The sequence below is a fragment of the Hypanus sabinus genome, chromosome 11 (assembly GCF_030144855.1).
Source record: "Hypanus sabinus isolate sHypSab1 chromosome 11, sHypSab1.hap1, whole genome shotgun sequence".
Lineage (NCBI taxonomy): Eukaryota > Metazoa > Chordata > Chondrichthyes > Myliobatiformes > Dasyatidae > Hypanus > Hypanus sabinus.
This window is the reverse complement of record NC_082716.1, coordinates 94072458-94098325: the sequence shown is the minus strand read 5'-3', so window position 1 is coordinate 94098325 and position 25868 is coordinate 94072458. Positions and strand designations below refer to the sequence as shown.

The window sequence follows — 25868 nt, the reverse complement described above, 5'->3', positions numbered from 1 at the left end:
CACTGACACGTCTTTGGGATGTGAGAAGAAATCGGAATAGCTAAGAGCAAGCTCAGAAGGAAAACATGCAAACTCCACACAGACAGCACCCACCCCAGGATCAAACTGGGGTTGATGAGGTTGTGAAGCAGTGAATCATTGTAAATTCCTTATGTTCTAAACATCTCCACTCCTTCACCTTGCTTTCTTCCTTCAGTTACCACCACAGAGCCGCCCGCCTGACAATATATAAGCTCAAACTACATATGAAATAGCAAGGAAAAGAAAGGCAGTCCTAAGGAGAGAATTTAGAATACTAGATAGAAAGCTGAAAAGAAGGACATCCAGGGTAACAATCTCTGGATTGCTGTTTGTGCCATGTGCCAATGAGCGCAAGAATAGGATGATTTGACAGATAAATGTATTGGCTGAGGAACTGGTGCAGGAGCTGGGGTTTCAAATTTCTGGATCATTGGCATCTCTTCTGGGGAAGGTACGACCTGTATAAATGGTACAAATTACACCTAAATATCCTTGCAGGCAGATTTGCTAGAGTTGTTGGGGTGGGTTTAAACTACTTTGGGAGGGGGATGGGAACCGGAATGATAGGGTTGAGAATATGGATGTCGGTATAAAAGCTCAGGTGGTGTATAGTAAGATTGTCAGATGAGAGCAAATCAGTGCTGCATATGAGGCTGCTAAACAAGAGCACAGGGTATTACAGGAAAGGTACTGGCATGGATAGAGCATTGGCTGATTGGCAGGAGGCAAAGTGTGGGAATAAAGGGATCTTATTCAGATTGGCTGCCAGTGACTGACTACTGGTGCTCCACAGAGGTCTTTGGTGTAATCGCTTCTTTTTACATGGTATGTCAATGATTTAGAAGATGAAATTATTGGCTTTGTGGCCAAGTTTCTGGATGTTACAAAGATAGGTGGAGGGACAGGTAGTGTTGAGGTAGCAGAGGCTGTAGAAAGACTTGGCTAAGTTAGGAGTAGGGGAAAAGACATGGCAGATGGAATATCATGTCAGAAAGTGTATGGTCATGCACTCTGATGGAAGGAATAAAAGCATAGACTTTTTTCTAAATAGGCAAACATTCAAAAATCCGAGATACAGAGGATTTGGGAGCCCTCGTGCAGGATTTCCTAAAAGTTAAATTGCAGGTTGAGCTGCTGGTGTGGAAGACAAATGCAATGCCAACATTCATTTCAAGAGTTTTGGGACCCGTATTTAAGAAAGGATGAGCTGTCATTGGAGAGGGTTCAGAGGAGGTTCACAAGAATGATTCTGAAAATGAAAGTTATCATATAAGCAGCAATTGAAGGCTCTGGGCCTGTACTCACTAGAATTTAGAAGAATGAGGGGGATCTCATTACAACCTATCCAATGTTGGAAGGCCTAAATAGAGTGGATGTTAGGAAGATGTTTCCTTTGGTGGGGGAAGTCTAGTACCAGAAGGCACAGCCTCAAAAGAGAGGCATGCACATTTAGAATGGAAATGAGGAGGAATTTATTTAGTCAGGGGGTGGTGAATCAGTGGAATACATTGACACAGGCAGCTGTGCAGGTCAATGGCTACATTTAAGGTGAAGGTTGATAGGTTTTTGATTAGTCAAAGCATGAAAGGATATGGTGAGAAGGCAAGAGAATGGGGTTGAGAGGGAAATACATCAGCCATGATGAAATGGAGGAACAGACTCAATGGGATGAATGGCCTAATTTTGCTCCTGTCATATGGTCTTAAATAATACTCTCCAGGGCCCTATCATTTACTGTGTAACATCCTGCCAAAATAAAACACCTCGCATTTATCGGAATTAAAGTCCATCAAGATCTTAGATAACCTTCCTCACTGTCCACTGTACCACCAATTTTAGTGTCACCTATCAATAACTGCTCCCTCCTCAGCTTGACAAGTTTCCAAGTTGCACATCATCCTGATTTGGAAGATTACCACTGGCTCACCATGCTTGTGGTTATGAATCCTGGAACTCCCTTCCTAACAGCGCTCTGGGACCATCATCAGCAGAGTGACTGCAGTAGATCAAGAGGATGGCTCACCCTTCTCACCTTCTCAAAGACAAAAACAGGAAGTTCTAGAAATACTTAGTGGATTCAGGTGGAAAGAGAAACAGTAAATGTTTCAGATAAAAGAACCAATTCCTGATAAAGGCATTTACACCAGAAGCATTGACTTTGTTTTTCTTTCCATGAAAGGAGAACTGATAGAGGTATACAAGATATTAAGAGGAATGGATAGAGTGGACAGCCAGAGCCTCTTTCCCAGGTCACCACTGCTCAATACAAGAGGACATGGCTTTAAGGTAAGGGGTGGGAAGTTCAAGGGGGATATTAGAGGAAGTTTTTTTGCTCAGAGTGGTTGGTGCGTGGAATGCCCTGCCTGAGTCAGTGGTGGAGGCAGATACACTGGTGAAATTATAAGAGACTACGAGTCAGGTATATGAAGGAATTTAAGGTGGGGGATTATACGGGAGGCAGGATCTAAGCGTCGACGCAACATTGTGGGCCGAAGGGCCTGTACTGTGCTGTACTGTTCTGTGTTCTACGTTCCACAGATGTTGCCTGATCCATTGAATATTTCTGGCATTTTCAGTTTTTATTTCTAATTTCCAGAATCTGCAGTTTGTTTTTTTTTACCATCTCTAGAGCAACTAGGGTTAGGCAATAAATGTTTGCTTTGCCTCGACCCTAAAAGTAGAAATATTAGAACAAACTAATTGTAATGTTACAGACTGCAAATACAAGACCACAAGAGATAGGAGCAGAATTAGGTCATTTGCCTCCTTAAGTATGATTCAACATTAATCATGGTTGATTTATTTTCCCTCTAAAACCCATTCTTCTGCATTCTCCTTGCAACCTTGACACCCTTACTCGTGTAAAGGGGATTTCTTCTTTTTCTTTGTTACTGTGTATGTAATCAAAATGGCTTCTTTGTTTTGTTAAAAGTAGGAATGCTTCTTCGTTGCGAGAGAGTGCTAGAAGTTTGTTTGGGTTAAAATTTACTGATAACCAGAATTGTATTCCTTTGTAAACCAATTGGGATTAATGTTGTTCTTTCTTCTGAGTCTGAAAGCTATTGTTGGTGGGCTTTTGGGGAGATTGGCGCAAGGGGTTGAGAGAGAGAGGACACGATGCTGTAAACTGGGCGAGGAACGGACCCCAAGCAGGGGTCCAAGGCCAGGAGGTACCGCGAGGAGAGGAGTTGAAGCTAGATATGCTTGGTTGACCACTTCAGATGGTCCTAAGCTGCCAGGAGTTCAGAGGGGATCGAATGGTGGCCAGAAGACTTCAGTAACTGAGCTCCAACGGTTGTGCACGAAGTGGTTTGGACTTTGATAAGTTTGGCGCCTTTTCTTTATTTTTTTTCCTTCATATATACTGTATCATTATTAATCACTTAGTTATAGTAACCTTTATAAATTGTACTCATTTAATCGCATATGGTGTACTGTCTGTTTTTGGGTGAGGCGGGGACATCACACAGCATCCACACCAGCTGATTACCCAGTTTGGCGGGGCCGAAGGCTGCTCCCCTTAGACGAGAACGAGCTGAGCGAGCCTGAGGCGACCCAGGGGGTTACACTCGTCAAGAACCTATCAAGCTTCACTTTAAATATATCCAATGACTTGGCCTCTACAGCTGTTTCACTCAATGAATTCCTGAGATTCATCACTTTTTGGCTAAAGAAAATCATTCTTATCCCTGCCCTAAAGGAACATCCTTTTATTCTGAGGTTGTGCCCCCGGTCCTCAACTCTTCCATCCTCTCCATGTCCACTCTATCCAGGCCTTTCAATATTCAGTAAATTTCAGAGATCCCTCCATCATTCTTCCAAACTCTAGTGAATATAGACCCAAAGTCATCAAACAGTCCTCAGACATTAACTTTTAATCCCCAGGATCATTTTCATAAATCTTCTCTGGAACATCTCCAATGCCACCACCTCTTTAGATACATGGCCCAAAACTGTTCATAATACTTCTAATTGAATCAGAAAAACGATTTATGAAGCATCAACTTTATACTCTTGCTTTAATATTCCAGTTCTTGTAAAATGAATGCCAACATTGTATTTGCCGTACTTACCACCAACTTTAGTTATATGGGAGGCAGGGTTTGAGGGTCGGCACAACATTGTAAGAAAGGTGGATGAGCTTAGAACATAGATTGATACCTGGAAATATGATGTTGTAGCTATTAGTGAAACATGGTTGCAGGAGGGGTGTGATTGGCAACTAAATATTCCTGGATTTCGTTGCTTCAGGTGTGATAGAATCCAAGGGACAAGAGGGAGGGGTGTTGCGTTGCTTGTCAGGGAAAATACTACAGTGGTGCTCTGGCAGGATAGATTCGTGGGCTCGTCTAGGGAGACTATTTGGGTGGAACTGAGGAATGGAAAAGGTGTAGCAACACTTATAGGAGTATATCATAGACCACCTAATGGGGAGCGAGAATTGGAGGAGCAAATTTGCAAGGAGATAGCAGATATTTGTAGTAAGCACAGGGTTGTGATTGTGGGAGATTTTAATTTTCCACACATAGACTGGGAAGCCCATACTTTAAAAGGGATGGATGGTTTGGAGTTTGTAAAATGTGTGCAGGATAGTTTTTTGCAGCAATACATAGAGGTACTAATTAGAGAAGGGGCAGTGTTGGATCTTCTGTTAGGGAATGAAATAGGTCAGGTGACGGAGGTACGTGTTGGGGAGCACTTTGGGTCCAGTGATCACAATAACATTAGTTTCAATATAATTATGGAGAAGGATAGGACAGGACCCAGGGTTGAGATTTTTGATTGGAGAAAGGTTAACTTTGAGGAGATGTGAAAGGACTTAGAAGGAGTGGATTGGGACAATTTGTTTTATGGGAAGGATGTAATAGAGAAATGGCGGTCATTTAAAGGTAAAATTTTGAGGGTACTGAATCTTTATGTTCCTGCTTGGTTGAAAGGGAAGGTTAAAAGTTTGAGGGTGCCATGGTTTTCAAGGGATATTGGAAACTTGGTTAGGAAAAAGAGAGATATCTACAATAGATATAGGCAGCATGGAGTAAATGAGGTGCTCGAGGAATATAAAGAATGTAAGAAGAATCTTAAGAAATAAATTAGAAAAGCTAGAAGAAGATACGAGGTTGCTTTGGCAAGTAAGGTGAAAATAAATCCAAAGGATAACTACAGTTATATTAATAGCAAAAGGATAATGAGGGATAAAATTGGTCCCTTAGAGAATCAGAGTGGACAGCTATGTGTGGAGCCAAAAGAGATGGGGGAGATTTTGAAAAATTTCTTTTCTTCGGTATTCACTAAGGAGAAGGATATTGAATTGTGTAAGGTAAGGGAAACAAGTAGGGAAGTTATGGAAACTATGACGATTAAAGAGGAGGAAGTACTGGCGCTTTTAAGGAATATAAAAGTAGATAAATCTCCAGGTCCTGACAGGATATTCGCTAGAACCTTGAGGGAGGTTAATGTATAAATATCAAGGGCTCTGACAGAAATATTTCAAATGTCATCAGAAACAGGGATGGTGCCGGAGGATTGGCGTATTGCTCATGGGGTTCCATTGTTTAAAAAGTGTTCTAAGAGTAAACCTAGCAATTATAGGCCTGTCAGTTTGACGTCAGTGGTGGGTAAATTAATGGAAAGCATTCTTAGAGATGTATATATAATTATCTGGATAGACAGGGTCTGATAAGGAACCGTCAACATGGATTTGTGCGTGGAAGGTCATGTTTGATAAATCTTATTGAATTTTTTGAAGAGGTTACTAGGAAAGTTGACGAGGGTAAAGCAGTGAATGTTGTTTATATGGACTTCAGTAAGGCCTTTGACTAGGTTCCGCACGGAAGGTTAGTTAGGAAGGTTCAATCGTTAGGTATTAATATTGAAGTAGTAAAATGGATTCAACAGCGGCTGCATGGGAGATGCCAGAGAGTAGTGGTGGATGTTTGAGAGAGTTTGTCAGGTTGGAGGCCAGTGACTAGTGGTGTGCCTCAGGGATCTGTACTGGGTCCAATGTGGTTTGTCATATACATTAATGATCTGGATGATGGGGTGGTAAATTGGATTAGTAAGTATGTAGATAATACTAAGCTAAGTGGCATTGTGGATAATGAAGTAGGTTTTCAAAGTTTGCGGAGAGATTTAGGCCAATTAGAAAAGTTGTCTGAAAGATGGCAGATGGAGTTTAATGCTGATAAGTGTAAGGTGCAACATTTTGGTAGGAATAATCCAAATAGGACGTACATGGTAAATGGTAGGGCATTGAAGAATGCAGTAGAACAGAGTGATCTAGGAATAATGGTGCATAGTTTCCTGAAGGTGGAATCTCATGTGGATAGGGTGGTGAAGACAGCTTTTGGTATGTTGTCCTTTATAAATCAGAGCATTGAGTATAGGAGTTGGGATGTAATGTTAAAATTGTACAAGGCATTGGTAAGGCTGAATTTGGAATATTGTGTACAGTTCTGGTCACCAAATTATAGGAAAGATGTCAACAAAATAGAGAAAGTACAGAGAAGATTTACTAGAATGTTACCTGGGTTTCAGCACCTAAGTTACAGGGAAAGGTTGAACAAGTTGGGTCTTTATTCTTTGGAGCATAGATGGTTGAGGGGGGGACTTGATAGAGGTATTTAAAATTATGAGGGGGATAGATTGAGTTGACGTGGATAGGCTTTTTCCATTGAGAGTAGGGGAGATTCAAACAAGGGGACGTGAGTTGAGAGTTAGGGGGCAAAAGTTTAAGGGTAACATGAGGGGGAATTTCTTTGCTCAGAGAGTGGTAGCTGTGTGGAATGAGCTTCCAGTAGAAGTGGTAGAGGCAGGTTTGGTATTGTCATTTAAAGCAAAATTGGATAGGTACATGGACAGGAAAGGAATGGAGGGTTATGGGCTGAGTGTGAGTCAATGGGATTAAGTGAGGGTAAGCGTTCGGCACGGACTAGAAGGGCCGAGATGGCTTGTTTCCGTGCTGTAATTGTTATATGGTTATATAACATTGTGGGCTGAAGGGCCCACAAGTTTATATTCTATGTTCAACCTGCAACTTAACCTTCAGGAAATCCTGAACTATGACTCCCAGGTTCCTTTTGTACTTCCAATTTCTGGATTTCCTCCCTATTTACAAAGTAGTCTACACCTTTATTCCTTCTGACAAAGTGCATAGCCATACACTTTTTTATGCCATTTTCCATTTGCCACTTCTTTGCCCATTCTCCCTACCTATCCAAGTTCTTCTGCAGACTTCCTACTTCCTCAATATTACCTACCCCTCCATCTATTGTTATATCTTCTGCATGGCATCAAAGCCATCAATTGCATCATCCAGATCGTTAACACATAATGTGAAAAGTAGCAGATCTGACTCTGGCCCCTGTGGAATAACATTAGTCACTGGGAACCAACCAAAAAAGGCTCTTTTTATTCTCATCTTTGGCTCCTGGTAGTCAGCCAATCTTCTATCCATGCTAGTATCAGACTGCAATACCCTAGACTCTTACCTTGTTTAGCAGCCTCGTATGCGGCAGCCTGTCAAGGGCTTTCTGAAAATCCAAGTGAACAACTCCCACTGATCCTAAATTGTCCATCCTGCTTGTTATTTCCTCAAAGAATTCCAACAGATTTGTCAGGGATGATCTCCCCTTAAGGAAACTATGCTGGCTTCAGCCTCTTATCATGCACTTGCAAGTACCCCAGAACGTCACCCTTAATAACAGACTCAAGAATCTGACCAACCACTGAAGGCAGGCTTACCAGCTAATAATATCCTGTCATTTGTCTCCTTCTCTTCTTTAAAGAGGGAACCTGGATCAGCCATGGAGAAGCAGACTCAATGGGCTGAATGTCCTAATACTGCTCCTATGTCTTATGATCTTATGTAACACCCTCCAGAGCCCTATCATTTACTGCGTAACATCCTGCCCTGGTTTGTCTGCCCAAAATCAAACACCTCACATTTACTGGAATTAAAGTCCATCAAGATCCTGCTGTAATCTTAGATAACCTTCTTCACTGTCCACTGTACCACCAATCTTAGTGTCATCTATCAGTAACTTCTCCCTCCTCAGCTTGACAAGTTTTCCAAGTTGCACATCATCCTGATTTGGATTGAGTGTTGTGCAATGAACTAGAATTGATTAGAGAGCATAAGTCAAAAGAACCTTTAGGAGAAAGCAATCATAACATGATCGAATTCACCCTGAAATCTGAGAAGCAGAAGCTATAGTCAGATGCATTAGTATTACAGTGGGGTAAAGGGAATTAAAGAGGCATGAGAAAGGCCAGAATTGGTTGGAAAAGAACACTGGGAGAGATGATGGCAGAGCAACAATGGCTGGGATTTCTGGAAGCAATTCAGAAAGCATATGATATATACATCCCAAAGAGAAAGAGGTATTCTAAAGAAAAGATAACACGATCATGGCTAACAAGAGAAATCAAAGCCAAATAAAAGCCAAAGAGAGGGTATATAATAGACCAAAAATTAATGGAAAGTTAGAGGATTGGGAAGCTTTTAAAAACCAACAGGAGACAACTAAAAAGTCATTAAGAAGATAAAGATGGTATACTAAAGTAAGATAGCCCAATAATATTAGGGGGTCTGTGATAATATCAGGGGTCTGTGTTAGGGCCGATTCTTCTTACATTATATGTCAATGATTTAGATGATGGAATTTGTAGCTTTGCAGCAAAGTTTGCAGATGATATGAAGATAGGTGGAGGGACTGGTGGTTCTGAGGAAGGAGAGAGGCTACGAAAGGACTTACACAGATTATGAAAATGGGCAAAGAAATAGCAGAGGGAACACTGTCAGGAAGTGTATGGTCATGCACTTTGGTAAAAGAAAATACAAAAAACTGAGACGCAAAGGGATGTGGGAATCCTTGTGCAGGATTCCCTAAAGATTAATTTGCAGGTTGAGTCTGTGGAGATAAAGCATTTGAAATGTTAGCATTCAGGGGGTTCCGGTGACATCATCGTCCAGAATGGCAGCTTAAATCAATAGTTCCTCCAGAAAAATGCATATTTTGCCCCGTTAATCCATCAAATATAATATCTTTTGAAAATATCTGAATTGATAAGGGGGCAAGAATGGGGAAAAAGAATGGAGATAAAAAACCTGCAGAGCCAATGGACAAGAGGGATGCAGCGAGTAGTTCTTCTACCCGAACGCATGATAGCGAGGCTGACGATGGGCCTCGTTCAGGCAAAGTGGCAAATATGATAAAAATTCTGGAAGAGATACGGGGATTCCAAAAAGATATAAAACAGCAACTAAATGATATCAAGTCAGAGCTCAACAACGTCAATCAAAAAATAGCAGTGGCAAAGACACGAATTAAGAAGGTGGAAGATCGTGTGCAAAATGTGGAATGGATACTAAGAAAGACGATAAAAATATTAAATCAACAAAAAAGTAAACTGCTTGACCAGGAGAGAAGATCACGACAGAAAAATATCAGGATATACAATGTTCCCAAAGGAGCGGAGGGTTTGTCTATGATGGAGTTTGTAGGAAAGTTGCTGCGGGATGCGCTGGAGATTCCCTCGACTATGGAGCTTGAAATTGAGAGGGCCCATTGTGCACTCGTCCCGAGGCCTACTGGAGACAGAGAAGATAAGCCACGCTCACTAGTAATTAGATTCCTTCGATACAATACCAAGACTGAGATTCTACGAATGGCCTGGGGAAAGAAGAGGGTGTTTTTGAACAGGAAATGAATATACTTCGATCAAGATTACACCCCCCCCCCCCCCCCAGCAGTCCTGCAGAAACATAAGGAATACTCTGAAGTAAAGAAAGAAAAGACTAGATTGCAAACTCTGTACCCTGCTAAACTGCGAGTGATTTATGAAAATGGGACAACTATATCAGACAGTGGAAGAGGCAACTACAGACATGAAGGCCAGAGGGCTGCCCATCAGCGTGATCAAACCGAGGGAAAGCCTGACTGAGCAGTTATCCCACTCTGCTTGGGAAATAGTAAGAGAACCAAGAAAACAGGGGATGTGAGGTGGGCGAGAGAGGAATATCAGGAAGAGACTGTGAGTTTTCCGAAGACATCTCTCACCCCTTCTGGAAGAGCCATAAGGTTTGGCTAACCTTAAAAGTGTTGATAAGCTAAACCGAAGCAAAAATGGATGGTGCCATACCTATCTCAAGAAATACTTATTATAATGTGGATTTTATATTACTCAATTATTTAAAAATTCATTCATTCACTTTATTTTCCCCACCTAAATGAGAATATATATATGGGAGGAATACACAGGGAAATCTTTTCCGTGTAATGGACATAGATTTGTTCACTTACTTTTACGGGTACTGCAATGGGGGCCCTCAACTCACAGGTAGGAGGGGTTATCCCCCACAGCTAGACATTTTCTCTAGCTCAACCCAGGGTCATCTACTGGAGACCTCAGCCTTGGAATCACACCTTTGTTGCCTTTTTTTAATTATTTGCGTTTCTTGGTTCTTATTTGTTCAGAGAGTAGATCGATTAAGTTTTATTCAGCTAATTTCAATGATATATTGACAGATAAATTCACATGGCTAAGGACAAAGTAAAATTCATTTATTTTAATGTCAATGAGCAGTTAATAGTATATAGAACATAGAATAGTACAGCACAAAATACAGGCCCTTCAGCTCACAATGTTGTGCCGACCCTTAAACCCTGCCTCCCGTATATCCTCCCACCTTAAATTCCTCCATATATCTGTCTAGTAGTCTCTTAAATTTCACCAGTGTATCTGCCTCCACCACTGACTCAGGCAGGGCATTCCACGCACCAACCACTCTCCGAGTGAAAAAACTTCCTCTAATATCGCCCTTGAACTTCCCTCCCCTTACCTTAAAGCCATGTCCTCTTGTATTGAGCAGTGGTGCCCTGGGGAAGAGGCATAGGCTGTCCACTCAATCTATTCCCCTTAATATCTTGTATAGCTCTCTCATGTCTCCTCTCATCCTCCTTCTCTCCAAAGAGTAAAGCCCTAGCTCCCTTAATCTCAGATCATAATGCATACTCTCTAAACCAGGCAGCATCCTGGTAAATCTCCTCTGTACACTTTCCAATGCATCCACATCCTTCCTATAGTGAGGCAACCAGAACTGGACACAGTACTCCAAGTGTGGCCTGACCAGAGTTTTATAGAGCTGCAACACACACAAAATGCTGGTGGAACGCAGCAGGCCAGGCAAAGGGTCTCGGCCCGAAACGTCGATAGCTTTTGTTCCTATAGATGTTGCCTGGCCTGTTATGTTCCACCAGTATTTTATGTGCGTTACCTGATTTTCCAGCATCTGCAGATTTCCTTGTGTTTGCGTTTTATAGAGCTGCATCATTACCACGCAACTCTTAAACTTTATCCATCGACTTATGAAAGCTAAAACTCCCTAAGCTTTCTTAACTACCCTATCTACCTGTGAGGCAACTTTCAGGGATCCGTGGACATGTACCACCAGATCCCTCTGCTCCTTCACACTACCAAGTAACCTGCCATTTACTTTGTACTCTACCTTGGAGTTTGTCCTCCCAAAGTGTACCACCTCACACTTCTCCGGGCTGAACTCCATCTGCCACTTCTCAGCCCACTTCTGCATCTCATCAATGTCTCTCTGCGATCTTCGATAATCCTCTACACTATCCACAACACCAGCAACCTTTGTGTCATCTGCAAACTTGCCAACCCACCCTTCTACCCCCACATCCAGGTCGTTAACAAAATTCACGAAAAGTGGAGGTCACAGAACCAATCCTTGTGGGATACCACTAGTCACAACCCTCCAATCGGAATGTACTCCCTCCTCCACGACCCTCTGCTTTCTGCAGGCAAGCCAATTCTGAATGCACCTGGCCAAACTTCCCTGGATCCCATGCCTTCTGACTTTCTGAATGAGCCTATCATGTGGAACCTTATCAAATGCCAATCGAATCAAACACAGTAAAATTCTATCCAAATGAAAAAAGAACAAGCCCATGTAGTTTATTTACAGGAAACTCACTTAAGTGATAATGAGCATGGAAAACAGAAGAGAATGAGCTTCACTAATTTTTCTCCTCCTCATATAAATCAGGACATAGGAGAGGAGTTGCTATTCTTATCTCAAGCAAGCTAAATTTTGAAAAAGTATTTAAATTGGGAGATAAGGAGGGCAGATATATTCTGGTAAGGGGGAATATAGACAGAAATTCATTTACCCTATTGAATATAGGCACCCCAGGAAGTGATATTAGTTTCTTTCAGAAAATTACTAATATTAGGGTAACGGAAACAGAAGGTCTGATATGTGGGGGAGACTTAAATTTACAATTACAACCAAAGTTAGACTCTTCAAAATAGAAAAACCCATGAAACAAAATCCTTACCTAAGAAAGTTAATAGACTTTTTGTGGATGTTGGTCTAATTGATATATGGAGGGACCTTTTCCCCGACAGAAAGGGATCACACTCATTATTCTGCCCCCCCATTCTGTATATACAAGAATAGACTATTTCATAACATTTGGAAAAGACAAAGACAAAATAAACACCTGTGGAATTGGGACAATAGATGTAAGTGACCATGTACTTATATATTTATCTGCTGATTTTGGCCTACAACCAAAGAATACTATTTGAAAACTAAATTAAAGTCTACTCAATGATCCCTACTTATAGGAACAAATTACAAAAGAAATTGGTCTTTACCAATTCAATGATAATGATAATGATAATGAATTCAATGATAATGGAGAGGTTTCACCTCCCATTCTATGGGATACTCTGAAGGCTGTCTTAAGAGGGAAAATTATAGCGATATCTTCATATAAGAAAAAATAAAGAATAAAACATTAGAGAAATTACAAAATAGGCTGCAGGGACTAGGAAAAAAGCAAATTGAATTTGGCACAGGATACATTAGAGTAAATTTAAAAAACTAGGAATGAAATTAAAAGTTTGGCTACGCAAGAAATCAGGAAAAATTTGTTTCTGAAACAGAGATAGAGAAAGTGGATCTAAGTCTATGAAAATACTGGCCTGAAAACTGAAAAAAAAAGATAGCAGAAAATACAATTCATAGAATTAGGGATCCAAGAACAAAAGTGATCAAAAATAAGCTAAGCGAAATTCAAGAAGCTTTTGAAGTATTTTATAAAACTCAATATTCCAAAGTTCTGGGGGAAGCATAACCCAAATTGACACTTTCCTGAATTCTCTAATTTAAGCAAAGAACAAAATAGAACGATGACTGCAGATATAACTGAAATTGAACTAAAAGCTGCATTAATAGGCTTAAATTAAGCATGTCACCAGGTTCAGATGGGTCTATGGCAGAGTGGTACAAAGAATTTAAAAATGATTTAATTCCTGTCTTACTCCCCACACTGAACCGGGCTCTAAAAAAGGCACAAATGCCACCCAGCTGGAAGGAAGCGATAATCTCAGCTATAGCAAAAGGAGGCAAGGATAAAATGGAATGTGGGTCATTTCGACCAATATCCATTATTAATATAGATTATTTACCTCCATCATGGCCAAACGATTCGAAGAGTTTCTACCCATACTGACACATAAGGATCAGACAGGCTTTATACAACAATGCCAAACACAAGATAATATATGAAGGACACATCACATTTTGGATCATATACAAAGAATAAAATTGAAGCAACAGTCATAAGTGTGGATGCTTAAAAGGCATTTGATTCGGTTAATTGGAATTTTCTTTACATAGTTTTACATAGATTTGGTTTCTATGACACAATTATTAAAACTATACAGGCTCTATATGACAACCCTACTGCTAGGATTAAAATCAATGGATATTTATCAAATAGTTTTACCCTAGAAAGGGGCATGAGACAGGGTTGTGCATGGTCACCATTATATCTGGAACCATTGGCTCAATACATCAGACAAAATGAAGATATTGGGGAATTACTACTAAAGGGACAGATCATAAATTGGCCTGTTACATGGCTGACATTTTGATCTACTTAGGGCAACCAACATACTCTTTACCTAATTTGATGCAAACCTTTGAACAATATGGTCAATTATCAGGATACAAGATCAACATAGATAAAAAACAATTATTTTCATATAACTACAGCCCACCAAGAGAAATTGAAAGCAAATACCCCTGGGCATGGCAAACAGAGTCTGTCAAATATTTGGGCATCATTATGCCAAAAGATTTGGCGAACTTATCAGAATGCAATTGTCAGCCTATATATAAAAAAATTAATCAAGATATAACAAGATGGAACCTAATTCCTTTTTTTTAAATCTCAGTTCAAGAATATACTGCCCACACTATTATATCTCTTTCAGATCCTACCAATAGAGATTAATGGAAATCAATTCAATGAATGGAACAAAATGTTATCAAGATATATATGGCAAGGTAAAAGGCCTAGAGCTCGTCTCAAAGTTTGCAATTAGCCAAGGAAAAGGGAGGGATGCGGCCTACCTTCTCTGAGAGGTTATTATTTTGCAGCACAGTTGAGAACTGTGATATGCTGGTGCAACCCATCATATGGCACACAATGTAAAAACATTGAGGAGGGTATACTTCCCATCCCCATACATAAATACTATTGATAACCCATGGGTGAAATGGACTCTTAAAATATGGAAAACTATTATTAAAGAATATAAACAAGAGGGAGATATTGCAATTCTTAAATGGTGTGCATATGACTCGGATTTTACGCCGAATAAACAGGATGCTGGATGTAAGGATTGAACAGCTAAAGGAACAATTCTTCACAATATAATGAAAGAATGAACACTGTTCAGTTTTGAAATGCTTAAAGCCAAACACATTCAAAAAACAAGACTTTTATCAGTATTTACAGATGCAACAGTATGTTAATAGGAGGGTTAAAAATGTAACCAAGGCAAGTACATGTTCGATAGAGCTATTTAGAAAAGCATAGAATTCAGATAACGGTAGTAGAATCATTTCAAGCGTGTATAAGGGTTTGTCAATTGTTAAAACACATTCAACTTCATACATTAAAACAAAATGGAAGAAGGAAGGAGGGATAATCATATCTGAGAAAGAATGGACAATGATATGTAGGTATCAATGCAATTGGAGGGAGTTTGGATGGAAAAACTTTATATTTTATTACACCCTCTCAGAAATCCCATTATGATAGTAACCTTCCTGTTTGCTGGAGAAATTGTGGAAATCAAAATGCAAACCATTATCATATTTTCTGGGAATGCCCTGTTATCAAAGACTATTGGATTGGGATACCAAATGCCCTACAATACATTTTTAAATGTGAAATACCCTTAGAAAGTAAGACCATATATTTTGAGTATATACCTCAAGTATGGTTGAAAAGAGATAAATATTTAATGAATATACTGCTGGTGGCTGGTAAAAAGACTCTTACCAGGAAATGGTTATCACAGGAGAGCCCAACTTTAAATGGATGGATGGAAATTACAATGGATTTACAAAGGAGAAGATAACAGCATCTGTTAATCATAAGTTGGAACAATTTGATTCATACTGGGAAAAATAATTTAACTACATAACACCTCATAGGCCTGATTTTATTCTCACAAAACAATATGTTGTAAAAAAAACATAGTTTTGGACATAGTTTTCTCCTTTTTCTTGTTCTTTCTTTCCTCTCTTTTCTATAAGTGTATACCTTAGATAAATATTATGTGGAGATTTGTGGCAAATATGACTCTTTGATATATATGTACAATATCTGAAATACATCTTATGGAAATGTTTGTTTGATAATGAACTTCACAATTATGTTATCTGTTGTTTTATTTGCTGAAAAAGAGTATGATCCAAGAAGAGAGACAATAGAAGAATTTTTTTTACAGAATTAACTTCTAAGGAGACCCATGATGGGCAATCTTTACAATAAATATTCCTTATATTGGCAACCCAATAGTAAAACCTAAAATTGGGTAGGGCTAGTCTACCCATCTCTTTATTTCTTTGTAAGTAAACTTTACTTAAACAAGCTTGTTTATTATACCAAATATAAGAGGTTAAAATTAAATCTAAAGAATCAAAGTACGTCTTAGGAATAAAAATAGGTAAGGCCTGAAAAAGATATAAAAATTTAGGAAGAATCTTCATTTTAATCGAATTAATTCAGCCAATTAGGGATAAAAAAAGAGGGGACCATTTAGAAAACGTCTTTTTCACATAATTCAATAAGGGGTTTAAGTTTTCTTTGAATAAGTTCTTGAAGTTTTTAGTAATTGTTACACCTAAATATGTAAATTGACGTAACAACTTTGAACGGAAATTTGGCATTTGATGACATTAGGTCATTTAAAGGAAATAGTTCACTTTTATGTAGGTTCAGCTTATATCCTGAAAAAGAACTAAACTGCGAGATTAAAGAAAGAACCAAAGGTAAAGAAGTTTCAGTGTTAGAGATAAAAAGTAAAATATCATCAGCGTATAAAGAAGCTGTCCAGTTTTTATCCGAATGTTTCTCCACTTTGTAATAAATGTAACTCTGCTGATGCCTCTTTAATTCATGTTTTGGTTTTGTCCTAAAATTGAAAAGTTTTGGCGGGAAGTATTCCATACCTTCTCACAACTTTTTAGGGTCCAGTTTGACCCAAATCCCCTTACTGCCTTGTTTGGTATTATTGCAGATGAAGATATAACTTTAAGTACTTCTAACCAACAGGTTTTAGTTTTTACCTCTCTTTTAGCAAGGACAGCAATCTTGGAAGGAGTCTACTCCTCCTACACATCTTCAATGGCTACATGATATTATGTCTTATTTAAATTTAGAAAAGATCCGCTGCTCAGTCTTAAATTCGAAACAATCTTTTTATATTTGGGGACCTTTCCTAAATTACTTTTCCAATTTATAAAGTTTTAACAGTGCACAGACTTTTACGTATATTTTTATCTTCTCTTTTTAAGTGAATATGTTTTCTTTTCTAATTTATCCATTATCATCCATCTGCTTTTCTCTTTGGTAGTTGGTAGGGGGTTGACTTTTTTATATAAAATTTTTTTTTTAATGATGTATGACCTATCTTTAAATTTTTGATTACAGAGTGGTATACCTTTATATGATATGCTATAACATTTTGATCAATTTTATCACAATATATGAATGTACACAAGTTACGTTGAGATGTATTTATGTGTTGCACTGAATAAAACATATTGTAAAAAGATAATGAACTTCAATAGAAAAATAAATTACAAAAAAAATGTTAGCATTCATTTCAAGAGGACTACAATACAAAAGCACTGATGTAATGCTGAGACTTTATAAAGCACTGGTGAGGACTCACTTAAGAGTATTGTGAGCAGTTTGGGCTCCTTATCTTATAATGGATGCGCTGAAACTGGAAAGCGTTACAAGGAAGTTCATGAAAATGATTCCAGGAATGAATGGCTTGTCATATGAAGAGCATTTGATGGCTCAGGGCCTGTATTAATTGGAATTCAAAAGTTTGAGGGGAGACCTCACTGAAACCAATCAAGGTGAATTTAATCCAAATTTATCGGATCAGTGTTTCCGATGTAACCAGGAAACTGGTACTTTTTTACATTCGACTTGGTCTTGCTCTAAAATTCAACCATTTTGGACAAATTTAAGACTTTTACTGGAACAAATTACAGGAACACAATTTCCTCATAATCCAATATTATTTTTACTAGAAAGACCTTGATCGAGTGGATGTGGAGAGGATGTTTCCTATGGTGGGATAGTCTAAGAGCAGAGGACAATATCTTCAGAATAGAGGGGAATGTTTTTAGAATGGAGATGAAGAGAAATTTCTTTAACCAGAAAGTGGTGATGTAGAATTCTTGCCACAGGTAGCTGAGGAGGCCAATTCATCATTGTATATTTAAGGCAGAGGTTGATAGATTCTTGATTGGCTAGGGCAGGAATGGATACAGGAAGGCGGCAGGAGATTGGGGTTGAGAGGAAAATTGGATCAGCCAATATGAAATGGGAGCAGACTCAATGAGCCAAGCAGCCTTATTCTGAGCCTATATCTTATGGTGGAAAGCATTCCGACAGGCTGCATCACCACGATATGGTGGTTCCAATGTGCAGGATCAAAAGAGGCTGAAGAAACATTCCCTCTTCTGGTTACTACTATGGGGAGGTGGCATAGGAACCTGAAGGGCCACACTCAATGTTTCAGGAACAGCTTCCTCCCATCCACCTTCCAGATTTCTGAACAGTCCATAACCACTTCCTCATTATTCCTCTGTTGTACTGTTATTTATAACTTAGTTTTTTATGTATTGCACTGTACTGCTGCACAAAATAACACATTTCTCGACATATAAACCTGGTGTTTTGATTCTAAGGGCAAGCTGACGGATGAAACAAGGTCAGCCACAGAACTCTGCCGCTACAAAATAATCCCTCCTCCCTCACCACTTTCTTTCCTTCCATCGCGTTCACTGTCCCCTTCCCTCTCTATCCTCCCTTAAGTACACCACCCCTTATCCCCTCCCTCTCTACCTCTGCCAGAGAGCAAACGCCAATTTATTTCTGTTCCCAGCCTGTCTGGTAACGGCTCCTATATATAAATCGAGAGGCTCCAATGACCGACTGCTTCTAGCTAACTCACTTGGACTGGGGTCAAACCGCTGACGAAACAGACTGGTGGGGCCGGTGGGCTCCAGCAAGCGGTCTGGCCCTCCAGCCGGAACGGTACCACACTGCGGCGAAAGAGCGCTGAATTTCCCAGGCGCGCTTCGGCCGCGGCGAGGGAAGCAGCATAAATCACCTGAACCTGACTTCGACAGCTCCATGCACCCAAGACCCAGCAACCTGAGGAAGTGAGGGGGAGAGGTTGCACCACTCCCCCTTTCTAATGCGGTGGGAGACACACGAGTGTGGAGCTGAGGAGGGAGGGAAGGCCGACGGAGAGTTCAGGTGTCAGGGCTGATCTGGCAGTTTGCCACGCCTGTGCGCGTCCCCGTCTCAGCTCTGTGTTCGGACAGGGAGACTATGCATATGTATGTACGCACATATGCAGAGCCCCAGCCGTACGCATTCCCCACATACCACAACAAGCCCTATCTGAAATACAAAAACAGGGAGGGCTTTCTCTCTCCACCTCCCCCTCCTAATTATTTTTAAACAGATACAAGATAAACAAGGCAGACTCACTGAGGTGGAGGTAGGTCCCGGTGTCCATGGCGCAGGAATGGAACCCCCTCTCGGCCCTCAGCTGTACCCCAGAGCGGGGTAGAAAGGATCATTTGCTGCCGGCCGCTGGAATATGGCCTTTCTACGACTGGCCAGCGCCTCTCTCCCTGCCACTGGCTCACTGTGCTCTGAGCCTCTTCAATCAGAAGGGGCCTGAGAGGGGGAGGGGTAGAGGGGGTGGGGGGGGGGGTAGAAAAAGTGTGTTTGTGTGTGTATGTGTGTTTGGAGAGAAGTTGGCCGTTGCTATTTCCAGCACCCCTTTCTTCCTCTTCTCCGACTTTCAGTCTGCCGAGATATTTGTGAGTTTTAAAACTTAAAATATTTCCCCTCAGTTTCTACGGGATAACAGCAGAGGATCAGGCCCTTCAGCTCAAGATATTTGCACAGAATATGATGCTGAATTAAATTATATCTCTTCTACCTGTACATGATGATATTCATCAATTCCCTGCCTGTCCACGTGTCTGCTTAACAGCCACTTAAACGCCTCATAAAGTATCTGCTTCTGCCACTCCTGGTAGTCTATCCCAGTCATCTCTAAAAAGAAACCTGCCCTGCACATCTTCAAAAATTTCTCCCTTTTACCTTAAATCTCCAGTATTCTCTTAAACTCACTTTAAACTCTAACCCCTGAAAAATATTCTGATGACTTACCCTGTCATGCCTCTCATGTTCCAGAGAAAACAACCCAAATTGGTCCAACCTCACCTTACAGCAGATGCCCTCTGACCCTGGCAGCATGCTGGTGGAACTCTTCTGCACGCCCTTCAAAGCCTCCAAATCCTTTCTGTGAGCAGACTCGGTGGGCAGAATGGCCTAATTCAGCTACTATGTCTTATGGTCTAATGGGGGTAACTAGAATCTAATATGTACAGTACTTGGGTTCTGTTACAGGATTAGGCAAGGTCGGCCAACTCTGCTGTTGTTTTCACTGGGAAATACTATTCTTATGTCCTGGAATAGGCTCACTATTTATGGATCCCCTCTGTGTCATTGCCCAACCCCCACCCCCGATGCTTCTACTGTGTCACAGGCAGAGTCATGGTTCTGTGTGGAGTCATCTTTCCCTGGGCACAGAACCGAGGTCAGCAGAGTGGTGTTCCTTTGTTGAGGAAGGTAGAGCCATAGCTGTAGTGTATATGGATTTCAGCAAGGCATTTGATAAGGTACCTCATGCAAGACTTATTGAGAAAGTAAGAAGGCATGGGATCCAAGGGGACATTGCTTTGTGGATCCAGAACTGGCTTGCCCACAGAAGGCAAAGAGTGGTTGTAGACAAGGTCATATTCTGCATGGAGTTCGTTGACAAGTGGTGTGCCTCAGGGATCTGTTCTGGGATCCCTACTCTTTGTGATTTTTATAAATGACCTAGATGAGGAAGTGGAGGGATGGGTTAGTAAATTTGCTGATGACACAAAGGTTGGGGGTGTTGTGGATAGTGTGGAGGGCTGTCAGAGGTTACAGCGGGACATTGATAGGATGCAAAACTGTGCTGAGAAGTGGCAGATAGAGTTCAACACAATAAGCGTGAGATGGTTCATTTTGGTAGGTCAAATATGATGGCAGAATATAGTATTAACGGTAAGACTCTTGGCAGTATGGAGGATCAGGGGGATCTTGGGGTCTGAGTCCATAGGACACTCAAAGCTGCCACGCAGGTTGACTGTGGTTAAGAAGGCATATGGTGCATTGGCCTTCATCAATCGTGGGATTGAGTTTAAGTGCCAAGAGGTAATGTTGCAGCTATATAGGACCCTGGTCAGACCCCACTTGGAGTAATGTGCTCAATTCAAGTTGCCTCACTATAGGAAGGACATGAAAACTATAGAAAGGGTGCTGAGGAGATTTACAAGGCTTGGGGATCATGCCTTATGAGAATAGGTTGGGTGAACTCAGCCTTTTCTCCTTGGAGCGACGGAGGATGAGAGGTGATGATAGAGGTGTACAAGATAATGAGAGGCATTGATTGTGTGGATAGTCAGAGGCTTTTCCCCAGGGCTGAAGTAGCTAGCATGAGAGGGCACAGTTTTAAGTTGCTTGGAAGTAGATAAGAGGAGATGTCAGGGGTAAGTTCTTTACGCAGAGAGTGGTGAGTTTGTGGAGCGGGCTGCTGGCAGCGGCGGTGGAGGCGGAAATGATAGGGACTTTTAAGAGACTCCTGGATGGCTACATGGAGCTTAGAAAAATAGAGGGCCATGGGTAAAGCCTAGGTAGTTCTAAGGTTCAGCACAGCTTTGTGGGCCAAAGGACCTGTATTGTGCTGTATGTTTTCTATGTTTCTATTGTTTGCCCTATCGATGCGTTAAACTGGACATCTCCCTCCAACCACTGAGAGGCTTCCTGGCACGTGAGTGTCGTTGGACCCCTGGTACCTACCAGGCCCAACAGCTGCATGTGACTGAATAATTTGATGCATAGTTATAGAGTAATGCAATATGGAAACAGGCCTTCAACCCAACTCATCCATGCTAACCATGGTGCCTACCAACCTCATCCCATTCAACAATATGGACATGCTCTTCCATTCAATAATATAGCTTTCCTGCACATATTCCATATCCTGTGGTTCTTTTAATTGTTCATAATCTAATAACTTCTGAATTGAATTTGCTGCCTCCACAACCTTCTTATGAAGGGTCTCCAACTTTGAACTTGTTTCTTGCTGCTTGGCTAGCTCACAATTTTTGGCATTTTCTGTTTTTTATTGTTTTGAAGAATTTTACTTTCCTGATATACTCTGAATGGCCAACCAGTTATTTTGGGTGTCACTACTGGTTCTTGACTTCTCATCCAGGAGAACATCGGCTTCTCATCCAACCCTTCAAGCCCTGTAGTAATTTTATAGACTTGTTTTAAACTCCTTGGCCAGATAGCTTAATCGCTCCTCATAAGCAATCTGGTCAACCTTTGCTGCACTCCCTTCAACACATTCAAATTAATTGCAATCAACACATTTCACTTTTAAGATGGCATCTATCCAGCACTAATGCTGGCTCTTTGTGGTTGTAACACTCAAGTTTCCAAAGACTTACTGCTTCACAGCTCTAGCAACCAATTTCTTCCCACGTCCCAAAATGTGAGGGTTGGTAGGTTAATTCTCTTACTATCCCAAGTGTGTTGATGAGTGGTAGAACTTTAAGAGAGTTGATGGGAATATGTAAAGAAAGAAAGAAAAAAACAAAATGGGATTAATGTAGGATTCGTGTGATGGGTGCATCATCCATGTTGTCTGCCTGGTGTCTAGGTTTGGGTCAACTCATCTGACCTGCAGAGGGTATCAACAATGCAGGAAAAACAAGAAAAGAGATTATGCTGAGGAAATTTAAGTAGCTAGGGACTAAAACACAAAACCAAAAAGGTAATAATCTCTGTATTGCTACTTGAGTCATGTGCAAACTCGCACAGGGCTAAAAAGATCAGAGAGCTAACTACATGATGGATGTAGGAGGGGGGTTTGAATTTATGGGACATTGGCTCCAATATTGGGGAAAGTAGGAACTGTTCCAATGGGATGAGGTCCACTTTAACTATGCTGAAACCAGGGTACTGGCAAATCACGAAGCTAGGGATGTTGAAAGGGCTTTAAACTAAATAGTAAGGAATTGGTTCAATAGCTTGGAAAAGTGTGGCTGAAGTAAAAGGGAAGGAGAGCACGGAAGAGGTTATGAGTCTCCAGAATAAAAGAATAAGACTAGAAGTTGAGAAAGAGACAAGAATTTAACATCAGGTGACTGGGAGACCAAACTAAAAAGAAAGGTGGTGAATATAGGACTAAAGGTGTTACACTGGAATGCGCACAGTATACAAAATAAGGCAGATGATCTTGTATTGCAATTAGAAATTTTCGGGTATGGAAGATCCCATGATACATGTTGTAATGAAAGGACAGGCGAACAGGCAGGTGAACAGAGAGGATGGGGTGGCCTTGTTGGTAAAAATGTAATCTAATTCTTAGAAATAAGTGACATATGATCAGAAGATGTAGAATCCTTGCAGATAGAGTTAAGAAACTGCAAGAGTAAACAGGCCTTCAGACAGTGAAGATAAATTGCCACATATACACCAAAACTTACAGTGAAATGTGTCTTTTACGTCAACATACATGTCAGTCTGTGGCCTCCTCTACTGTCATGATGAGGTCACACTCAGGCTGGAGGAGCAACACCTCACATTCCATCTGGCTAGCCTCCTACCTGATGGCATGAACATAGATTCTCAAACTTCTGGTAATGATCCCCCCCCCCCACCTCTCTTTCACCATTCCCCATTCCCATTTGCCTCTCTACCTTATCTCTTTAACTGCCCATCACCTCCCTCTGGTGTTCTTCTCCCGTTTCTTTCTTCCATGGCCTTCTGTTCTCTCCTATTAGAAACCCCCCTCTCCAGTTCTGTACCTCTTTCACCAATCAACTTCCCAGCTTTTTACTTCACCTCTCATCCCCACCCATTTCACCTAACACCTTGTGTTTTTTCCTCCTCTCCCCCCACCTTCTTAATCTGACTCCTCATCTTTTTTTTCTCCAGGCCTGATGAAGTGTGTCGGCCTGAAACATCAACCGTACTCTTTTCCATAAATGCTGCCTGGTCTGCTGAGTCCCTCCAGTATTTTGTGTGCATTATTTGGATTTCCAACATCTGCAGATTTTCTCTTGTTTGTGAACATACAGTGAAATGTGTTTTGTGTCAAACCAAATCAGTGACGACTGTGCTGAACATCTGACAAGTGTTTCCACACTTTTGGCTCCAACATAGCATGCACACAACTCACTTATCCTAACTGTAAATTTTTGGAATATGGGAGGAATCTGCAGCACCCGAAGGAAATCCACATGGCTATGGGGAAAATGTACAAGCTCCTTGCAGACAGCAGCATGAATCAAATCCTAATCTTACAGCTGGCATTCTAAAGCATTACACTAGCTGCTATGCTAATTGCCAATCTTTTGGAATATATTTTAATATTTGTTAATTTATTTGTGGTAATATTACTTTATGTGGTGTATGTTAGTTATGTGTACTGTGCTGTGCATCTTGGTCTGGAACATTGTTGTTCCTTTGACAACATATGGTTGAATGACAATAAACTATTGTCATTCTATGACTATAACTATGCTACTGTGCCACCAGGATGTGGGGTTCAAATTGCAATGGGAGATACAAAAGGCATGTGAAATGGATATTGTTTCAATAGTCACGGAGAATTACAATATGCATTGGAAATTCTGAGTGGGCTCAGCCACAAGCTGCTCCAAAACGTCATCTTGTAGGCATTCTACAAATTCCCTCTCTTGGGATCCAGCACCAACTTGATTTTTCCAATCAATAAGTGAAAAACACCAGAAATACGCTGAATTAAAAGAGAAAATTGAAAGACTTTGGAACATGAACAAGGTATACATTGTCTCAATAGTAATATCTAGAACTGGTATCATTCCAAAGTCACTACACTATAGCATTAAACAATTAGGGCTACACCTGTATAAATCTTCAGAAAGCATAATACTCAACACCACTAGAAAAGTCAAAAGTTCCTAGCAATTGAGAAATGAGTGTGCTTGGCTATACCCATACCTCAGGTTTTACCAGCTGTAGTTGAGAAAAAAATATATTAGAATAATAATAAATAAATAAGCAAAAATATCAATAACATGAGATGAAGAGTCCAAACGTGTGAACAGTTCAGTGATGGGGCAAGTAAAATTGGGTGATATTATCTGCTCTGGTTCAGGAGCCTGATAGTTGAGGGGTAATAACTGTTCCTGAATCTAGTGGTGTTTGTCCTGATGCTCCAGTACCTTCTTCCTCATAGCAGCAGTGAGAAGAGAGCATAAAGTTGAAATAGGAAGGTAAGAGGGCCAATAATATAAAAGAAGATACCAGAAGTTTATTTTCAGAAATATAAAAAGTAATAGTGAGGCAAGAGTGGACTGCTGGAAAATGACACAGGAGAAATAGTAATGGGGAACAAAGAAATGGAGGACATTCTGAATAAGATCAGCCTTCAATGTATAAGACACCAGCCACATGAATAATTGAATTTGTGAGTGTCAGTGTGCAGAAGTGAGTATTGTCACTATTACTAAGAAGAAGGTGCTCGGGAAGCTGTAAGATCCAAAGGTGGATAAGTCACCTGGACTGGATGACTTACACCCGAGTGTTCTGAAAGAAGTGGCTGAAGAAATTGTGGAGTGCAGTGATCTTTCAAGAATTACTAGATTTTGGAATGGTTCAGGAGGACTGAAATGTTGCTATGCCACTTTACTTTTTAAGAAGAAGGACAAAAGACAGGAAATTATAGGCCAGTTATCTTGACTTATGTGATTGGTAAGATGTTGGAGTCCATTATTAAGAATGTAGTTTTGGGGTACTTGGAAGCTCATGATAACATAGAGTTAAGTCAGCATGGTTTACGTATGGGAAAATTATGCCTGACAAATCTGCTGGAATTATTTGAAAAATAACAAGCAGAATAGATAAAGGAGAGTCACTGGATGATGCACGCTTGGATTTTCAGAAGGCCTTTGACAAGGTGCCACATATGAAACTGCTTAACAAGTTAAGAGCCCATTGTATTACAGGAAAAATACTAGCGCTGACAGAAGATTAACTGATTGGCAGAAGGCAAAAAGTGGGAATAAAGGGGGTCTTTTCTGGTTGGTTGTCAGTAACTAGTGATGTTCCACA

The 25868-nt window shown here is 40.5% G+C and overlaps 1 protein-coding gene across 1 annotated transcript in view; it reads right to left on the bottom strand.

Moving 5' to 3' along the window:
- Positions 1 to 19309, bottom strand: part of LOC132402195 (retinoic acid receptor RXR-gamma-A-like) — a 282730-nt gene extending 263421 nt beyond the window's left edge. The window contains exon 1 of the mRNA XM_059984908.1: positions 19146 to 19309. Within this exon, the coding sequence (XP_059840891.1) occupies positions 19146 to 19173 (28 nt within the window). The 5' untranslated portion in view covers positions 19174 to 19309. The remainder of the gene's footprint in view (positions 1 to 19145) is intronic.
- Positions 19310 to 25868: the final 6559 nt, after the last annotated feature.